The sequence below is a fragment of the Triticum aestivum genome, chromosome 4B (assembly GCF_018294505.1).
Source record: "Triticum aestivum cultivar Chinese Spring chromosome 4B, IWGSC CS RefSeq v2.1, whole genome shotgun sequence".
NCBI lineage: Eukaryota > Viridiplantae > Streptophyta > Magnoliopsida > Poales > Poaceae > Triticum > Triticum aestivum.
In genome coordinates this window covers 446,448,285-446,457,452 of record NC_057804.1, presented here as the reverse complement: position 1 = coordinate 446,457,452, position 9,168 = coordinate 446,448,285, and the positions used below count along the sequence as shown (strand labels likewise).

The following is a 9,168-nucleotide window of genomic DNA, read 5'->3' as shown; positions in this document are numbered from 1 at the left end:
ACCGTCTTGGGCTCCACGGTGACCTCTGTCCTGCTGTCCTGCTGGTCTTGGTCTTGTTGCACCGATATGGAAACCTTTGCCTGGTGCCTCGGTACTCCGCCCCTGCGCTTGCTCCTTTGCACCAAAGAGGAAACGAGGACACTGTGCAGGCTGGCGCCCGCCTGGTCTTGGTTGTCATGGCTTGCGTCATGGGCACCTCGCGAGGTACCCCTTGCCTTGATCTCTTCGCCTCCTTGCGAGCCTGCCTGGTGAGGAAACTCCTGAGGTGGCCTTGTGTCATCTGCCCCGCGAGGCTTGGACCCTCCCGAGGGTCTTGAGTGTTAGGTTGATGAAGACGGGCCATACTGGGCCACTGGTTGAGCCATGCCGCAGGCCGCAAGCACGCAAGTCTGGGGACCCCCGTTCCCAGAACGCCGACAGATAGACTGGCTTCACTTGAATTTGGAATTCCTCCAACACTCGGTAAAGATATTGTACTTGCTTCACTCACCCCATCTTATGATGGCTTTATCATGAATTACAACATGAACAGGAAGGAGAAGAGGGCAAATGAGTTGTTTGCTATGCTCAAAACTGCAGAAGCAGGGATGCTGAAGAACAAACATGTGTTGATGGTCAACAAGGCCGCCGGTTTCAAGAAGGGCAAGTCCAAGAAGAAGTCTACTTTTGCAGGTAAGACTGCATCTTAGAAGAGGAATAAGGGTGGAGCCACAAAGGAGAGTGAATGTGTCTACTGCAAACAGAAGGGACACTAGAAACACAACTACAAGAAGTACTTGGCGGAGAAGAAGAATGGTTATTCTGGTAAAGGTATAATAGTTATACAAAGTTAATGTTATTCTACTTGTTGATTTACTGTAAGTCATGAGTATTTGATACTAATCGGTCGCTACTATTTGCAAACCGATACAGGGACTATAGAAAGTTCGCAAGTTGAGAAGAAATGAAGTCATGATGCATATCGGGAATGGTGATGGGATCGCTACTCAAGACCATTGAAGTCATGCCTTTAGTTTATCTTCGAGATTTATATTAGGATTGAATAACAGCCATTTCATTCTGGAGTTGTGTAAAACAATATATTTTGGGTTATGCGATGGAAATTCTTATAAGTTTTAAACAATTTGTTCTAGTTATTATAAGAATATGTTTCGGATTTACCTCTATTATTGATGGTTTATTCATGAAATCTTGAATGGATAAATGTATAACATTAATGCTAAATGTCTTGAGAAGACTGATAAAACCACTTGAATGTGGTACTGCTTGGTTGTATCGAAAAATTAATCTTCATATAGATGAATTATTAAAGTGTTTTGATTTCGAATCCATTAATACATAGTAATGTATTGAGATCTGATGGACTTCCTAGGCGCGGTGATTTATTATGCTTCATTAATAATTTAAGTAAATATGATTTACTTGACATAAATCTAAAATATTTGAAAGGTTCAAAGGAATTCAGAACAAAACATTTGAAACGTTCAAATAAAAGTTCATAATGAAGATAAGTATCATTGTTACAAAGATAAAAGTATCTTCAATAATGAATAAAATTATATAAGTCATGAGTTTAGCAAAACACTTAGATAATTGTGGAATTATTTCTTACTGATCTGTTTTAGCAAATTTGGGGACATACACTTGAAAAACAACAAATACACCAAACAGAGCACCGTCTTATAGTTCGGCAAGACAACACCATATGAGTTATGGAGTACATGATACTTGTGAGATACGTTGGTATTTCCTCGAAGAGGAGAGGATGATGCAGTACAGTAGAGATAGGTATTTCCCTCAGTTAAGAACCAAGGTTATCAATCCAGTAGGAGAACCACACATAACCTCATCAGTAGTACCAGCACACACACAAAAGCAAATAGTTGCGCCCAACGCGATCAAGGAGGTTGTCAATCCCCTCGGTGGTTATTTGCAAGGATCAAATCCGTAATAGTAGATAGATAAAATAAAACACAAAAAAAGTAGAGCCGGGGGGCATAGTTTTCCCTAGAGGCTTCTCTCTCGAACAAAAAGCATACGGTGGCTAAACAAATTATTGTTGGGCAATTGATATAAAAGTGCATAGTTATGACGATATTCAAGGAAATGATCATGTATGTAGGCATCACGTCCGAGACGAGTAGACTGACTCCTACCTACATCTACTACTATTACTCCGCCCATCGACCGCTATCTAGGACGCATCTAGGGTATTAAGTCATAAAAACAGAGTAACGCCTTAAGCAAGATGACATGATGTAGACAAAGTAAATCCAATCAATATGAATAAACCCCATCGTTTTATCCTTAATGGCAACAATACAAATGTGTGTCCTTTCCCCAACTTATTCACTGGGATGGAGCAGCGCAAGATTGAACCCGTCACGAAGCACCTCTTCCATTGCAAGATAAATCAATCTAGTTGGCCAAACCAAACGGATAGATCAGAGGGAAATACAAAGCTATAACAATCATGCATAAAAGAGTCCAGAGAAGACTCAAATAATATTCATGCATAATCTGATTATAAACCCACAATTCATTGGATCCCAACAAACACACCGCAAAAGAAGATTACATCGAATAGATCTCCATGAACATCAAGGAGAACGTTGTATTGAATATCAAAGAGAGAGAAGAAACCATCTAGCTACTAGCTATGGACCCGTAGTGTTAGGACCGAGAGTATATTGACCAGATTGGGTGAATGGGAGATTCAAAATTTCTTTCAAAAGTTTTGAAACTTATCCCAATCACAGCAGCAGAATAGAGTATCGAAGGAAATAAACTAAATTAATAGTCTTCCTTGGAAGTGTATTCATTGATGAAAACACTGATAACAGTACGAGCTTGTGAAATTACAGGTTTAACTACAATAAGTGTAATACAACAAGCAAACAGATGTAGTAGAATGAGACACAACATGGTACACACTGAAGAAAAATGATATGGAAAGATTTCACAAGTGAATCGGAGGAATATGATGGTAATGAATGAATACAGGCGATGAGAATGAAACAGTATGATCACAGAGACACAAGATGATAAGAACTTGAATGAAATGATCAAATAAACTATCGGCACAGAGCATGAATATAAACTGCTGAAGGAAATGCAGTAGAGTAGATTTAACCAGTGGTGCTCGATGGCGACAAAGAGATTTGGTAGACCAGTTCAATCTTCTGCCAAAGGGCTACCTCTGGTTGGAGGGGGTGTGACTCAACACGGAAGATAAACTCTCTTCACCCTATTCTCCTTCAATGCAGAGCTGATCAAACTCAGGTTGATTTCACTCAGGGTAGATCCTTGTCGATAATCTCCAAACCTTCAGTCGACCTTCACGAACCACAATCACTCTTGGTTGCTGAAGATCAGGCTCGGTGAAGACAACAACTCTTCAACACTCAAGCCGAAACCTATCCGTCTAGAGAGTGCGCAGCTCTCAAGAGTAATAGGTACAAGAACTCTCAATCAAAACTACTGCGATGCTAAACCACTGTCTAAGTTTGGGCTCTTGGTTTTTCTCTCCGTGAATTTTAAAGTCAAACCACTCGGAGAGGGGTTTCTCAAATCAATCTTCTCAGAAATCTCAAGCGGAGCAGCCGACCGACAATGTTGGAGCGGGGTGGCTATTTATAGCCGCAGCCTTCCCTTATGGGAAAAGGCTAAATTAGACATTGGGTTCAGCCAATGGTCGGATTTGAGCAGAATGGTAACATTTCTTGCGGAGCAAGTAATGCTAAGTCCTTGGCCTGAGACACATTTCTCGCATCAAAGAAGATCACAGTATCTTGCTGGCAAGTATTTGCTCGGAGCACAAAGATATTTCTCTCGCAGCTTTCATAGGTTTTGGCTATGCATCACAGCAGATCTAAGCATCGAGAACCTATACCCCTCTTAATAGTACGGAGGTCCTATGACTCAAAAGAAGGAAAGGAGAAAGACAAAATGAATACTACGTCTTCACATTGTCTTTAAATTCCATCGCTGCAGTCAATTTCTTCGGACAACAGTACCAAATCAAAAAGCTTTGCTTCAGCAGTAAACTTTCAAGGGGTCGATTTCTTCACATCAATCTTCTTGACTATATGACTTCAACAAATATATCTCGCTCTTCTCTGCAATGCAGATATACTTCGGTGAAGTTCCACGAACTCAGCACCGGAGACAACATTCTCTTCGGTTGTGTATGTACTTTCTCTCTCTGTATGCACTAGCAAACAAATTAGTCCATACATGTTTCTGTCAACAATCTCCAAAACACAAGGTAGGAAGATATTGCACCAACAATGTCCCCCTTTTTGGACGATTGTTGAGAAAACATATCACATCGAGGGATAGATAATGAATGATTTGTAATGCGAAGAATAATGAGAGTCGAGAGATAAGTACGAAGATAAATTAATCTCCCCCTTGAGATATGCTTCAGATCATGAAGAACCGGAGGGAGATGAGATTTTTCTTCGTGAGAGTGTCATTGACAAATGATCTTATACTTGAATTCTTTCAATGCACTCGAAAGTGTCTGAGGTGATTCCTGTCACAAAATCTTCGAAGAGAATTAGATTTGAAATATGCTCTGAAAGATTTATGACGAAGCATATAGCATGAAGGTTTTCTCATAACACAAATTTGATCCAGACAAGATGTAGTTTTTATGCATGTTAGATATTCGATATAATCAGAGCAAGGAAAAAAATAGAAGAATATAGCTCAGAATGGATATGCTTCAGATGTGGTTTCCCTGCAATACAAAAGATAATACGAGAGATAATTGCAAGAGAAAGACACTTTGTCAGTGAATCATATGGCCTTCACGTACGGCATAGAGGTTTAGACTGACATTCTCTTCCTGCAAGGTTAGATAATAAAAGATAACAATCAGCTCATATCCAACCACATCAGTTAAGTCATTTAGTACTTGAAGTACTTCTCCAACTTAGTATCGTCACATGATAATTTTATGTTCTTCTTCAAGGTGCAAATATGTTTCCATGTAATATAGATAATTATCGATGATAATCATTCACAGGAAAAACACATTCGATGGTACCTCCAGACATATAGTGCGAAGCAAATAATATTGCAGACGGGGGTTATTAACGTTACATGACGTTCGAGTGTTTCAGCACCACATGCGTGCGATAAGTTCATGAAACAAATTGTTCAAGCGAAAACCAAAATGTGAAGAAAAAACATCCTGCAAAGCCTGATAAAATATCACTCGATGTAATTCTCCCCCTTTTGTCAACAAGTGTCAAAAAGGAAAGAGAATACATTCGAGGAACTACTCCGTGGGAGTATCTTCCGAATCATAATTAAAACCACTCGACGAATCAGTGTCTGGAGAATGAGGAATGGTCGAGGCAAAGGCAGGGTGGCAGCCTGGGCTCTGGAAGTCTTGGAGCGATGAACATCTGGCTTGAAGATAAGAGTAACAGTTGTATGTGCAATTTCATCATCATGGCCGATAAACAACAGATCCGTTGAAGTAGAACATTGTGGGAGCACTGGAGTTTGTCTTCGGATGCGTGGAACAGCAAGCAAGTCCAGGTAGTCATACTCCTTGAAGATGCCTTTTTTAGCTAAATCCTTGCGAGAGTAATGCTTTCTCAACAAAGTCCATGAGTGCTTCCTTGCATCCTTCTGATGCAGAAGAATTTGGCGAGTGTGATTATGAATTAGATTCACCTCTGTCATTAACTCCACCTTTTCTTTTCTATCCAGCTTAATGTGTCTTCCCAGTGTCTGCTGCGTGCGAATACAAATCTCATAAAAAGATGGATTTTCCTCACGAGGGATTACAATCCTGGCTTCCTTGACCTTTGGTGCATTTTCAGACGCAGAAGCATTTGCTGCATTATCAACAAGTTCCTTCCCTTTTCCACTATCCTTCACAATGTGCAGAGTGTGACGAACTGGTGGCATGAATACTTTTGGAATGTAAGCCCAGAATAATTTTTCATTGGTGAGCTGCTCGATTGCGAACATGATCCACGGAGCATAAGGCTTCAATGAGTGAGGGTTATCTGCTGCACACGCGAGGTTTTGAATGAAAAGGTCAGGAATGTCGAACTTAATTTCTTGAGACATGGCCAGAAGTGCATTTCCCATAATGCCTTTGATGGAATTTGGTCTGTTCGTCGGCATGATAGTATTTGCACAGAATGTGAAATAGTACTTTGTTGTCATAAGCCAACTTCTTCGGATCAACATCAATGCACTCGTCACCAACCATGGTGGGATCCATCAGGATGTGGAGTTGTGCTTCGGACACTTCCCAGTAATGCAGCATGTGCTCTCTATCCTTCTCAAACTCACATCGAGGAAGATTTATCAAGGCCAGAAAATGATCTGCCGAACATTTGAACCTTTCTCTGCCAGTCATCCATTCAAGCGTCCAGGATGAGGTGTTTTCAAGTTCTCCTGAGATATATAGTGTGGCAGAGAATTGAAGGATAATCTCTTTGTTCCAGCCATGATTAAAGCGCACGAATCCCTTCAGAAGAGCATGTTCAATATGCTCAATTGCATGATGGAAGCAAGGAATTCCTTCGAGCTTGGCGAAGTTTAACATCTTATGATTGAAAATTTTGTTCTTGCCAAACAGGATCCGAGCATAATAGACAGCTTGTTCTTTAGTCCATAACCTTGGTGACAGTGAAGTCCTTTCTCCATTGTAAGGGCTGACCCCAAAGAATGCAAGCTTCGAGAAATGAAGTTGTTCGTTGAATGCACAGCCATTGGGGTCGTACTCAGCTGGAAATAGCGGAAATGATCCCTAGGGATTTTTCTGAATTTCTTCATCGCTAACTTCCATCGGCTGAACACCATCAGAGGCTGGCACATTCTCATCGATACGCTTTAATGGAGCAAGTGGCCTTTTAGCTTTCTCTGGAGCTAATGGCATGGGAGCACTGGTCTAACCTTCAATTCCTTCGCTAGAACTACTTCAACAGCTTTCTCATTCTCAGGCACTAGGGCCTTTCCTTTTCGTGAGCTCTTAATAGTAGATAGATCCTCGAATGCCGAAACCTCGCGAAAATTTACACGCTACTTGCACACTCGATCATCGTTGATGCCTAAAAAATTCTGAATTTTGTTACTACTTTTTATAAATTTACTCTTCATCGGGTGTAGATGAGCCCGGGCTCAGACTTGAATTACCAGTCTTATAAGGACTAGTCGATTCTAATATATGGCGTTTGGTATTTTCACAAGAGAAGTGTGATTTTCAAATTGAGCACATGCATGTAAAGTCGTATGTGTTGAACACATCCTCCAAACTAAAAAGCGGGAATCGACTATGGATGGGTTGGCACTTGGCAGGGCAGGCAAAAGAGGGAAGGGTCATTATGGACTCCGTCGTCTTGGTCCATGGCATTCAAAAGGGGCACGTGCTTAAACAGCTCCGTGCTTCCAAAGGCCTCTCGGCGCGCAGCTGTTCCGTTTTCGTCCATTTGCACGACATTTTTTCAAAGCCCACCTGACCCGATCAGAATGCCATGCCTCCCTCTCCTAAACACTGCTTAACGTGCGTACGCATGTGGCCACTGCCCACTGGGCCACACGCTCACACTAACTAACCGCGACGTACTACCAGCGCCGTTACATTTGCCACAGGGCCGTGCCGTGCATATATACTGCCTCGGTACCCAGTCGGGAGCCAAGAGATGAGCCTCCCGTTTGATCGTAGCAGAGTGGTTTTGATTGTGCCAGTGCGGCTACGACTGCTACCCCGCGCCCGCGCCCGCGCCGACGAGAGCAGAAGAAGCGAAGCGAATTCTAGAAGGAGCCGTAAATAAATACTCCTCCTAGCCGGTGAGAGCAACGCCAACGCCCATAGTTCCGTCCCATACCATACAACCACTAGCTAGCAACCAGAGATTCACTGCCGCCGCCGCCGCCGCTTGCATTGGAGGCGCTCTTGCAGGAGCCTAAGGCTGTGCCATCTTCGTTCTTCGGCGACGACCGCGAAAATTGTAGGGCTGGCAGACTGGTGGCCGGCCGGCGCGGCGGCCGAAGCCCAAGCCCAAGAGATGGGGAGCATGGACGGCCACCCGCTCCAGGGCAACCACGGCTACGCCCACGTCCCTGCCGGCAGCAACAACGACGAGGACGACGCGTCGCCGCCGCCCTCGGCCGGTGGGGGGTCCTCGGGTTCGGGGCGCCGGCCGCGCGGCAGGCCCCCGGGGTCCAAGAACAAGCCCAAGCCCCCCGTCGTGGTGACGCGGGAGAGCCCCAACGCGATGCGCTCCCACGTGTTGGAGATCGCCAGCGGGGCCGACATCGTCGAGGCCATCGCGGCCTTCTCCCGCCGCAGGCAGCGCGGCGTCTCAGTCCTCAGCGGGAGCGGCGCCGTCACCAACGTCACGCTGCGCCAGCCCGCAGGGACCGGGGCGGCCGCCGTCGCCCTAAGGGGGCGGTTCGAGATACTCTCCCTGTCTGGCGCCTTCCTCCCGGCGCCGGCGCCGCCCGGGGCGACGGGGCTCGCCGTGTACCTCGCGGGCGGGCAGGGGCAGGTGGTCGGGGGCAGCGTGATGGGGGAGCTGCTCGCGTCGGGCCCCGTCATGGTGATCGCGGCCACGTTCGGCAACGCCACGTACGAAAGGCTGCCGCTGGATCAAGACGCTGAGGAGGGCGCCGTGCTGTCCGGGTCGGAGGGCGCCGCCACGCAGCTGGAGCAGCAGGGCAGCGGAGGCGCCGCCGTGCCCCCACCGATGTACGCCGTGCCGCAGACGCCGCCCGGCGACATGTTCGGGCAGTGGGGACAGGCAGCCGTGGCGCGGCCTCCACCGACGTCATTCTAGCACTGCACCGGCGAGGCGAATCGCGCGCGGCGGTTCCTCTACCTAGCTAGTTTAGCTTTCTGCTTCTCCCTAGTTGTTTGCCTAGCTTCCATTATCTTGTTAATTAAGTTGCTATGTCATGCATGGGTACTTGTATGATATTTTTTTTCCTTTTTTGTTTTCATTCCTCTTCCGTCTTTGAAGCTTGGGAATGTGAAATTCCTACAGGTATCAAACAACCCAACGAAACAATGGTTGCTCGTCAATTAGCTTCTTATATTTCCAATGATCAATTGGTGTTCGCCTCCTAATTTCCAATGATCGATTCTTATAATGCCATTTTACTACTATAAGATAGGCATGGTACAGTCCAGTTTCA

General features: G+C 45.0%; 1 protein-coding gene across 1 annotated transcript; it reads left to right on the top strand.

Moving 5' to 3' along the window:
• The first annotated feature begins 7,648 nt into the window (after positions 1–7,648).
• On the top strand, positions 7,649–8,939 carry LOC123094965 (AT-hook motif nuclear-localized protein 22). The gene has a single exon (XM_044516817.1). The coding sequence runs from the start codon at positions 8,040–8,042 to the stop codon at positions 8,808–8,810; it is 771 nt and encodes a 256-aa protein (XP_044372752.1). The 5' UTR covers positions 7,649–8,039; the 3' UTR covers positions 8,811–8,939.
• Positions 8,940–9,168: the final 229 nt, after the last annotated feature.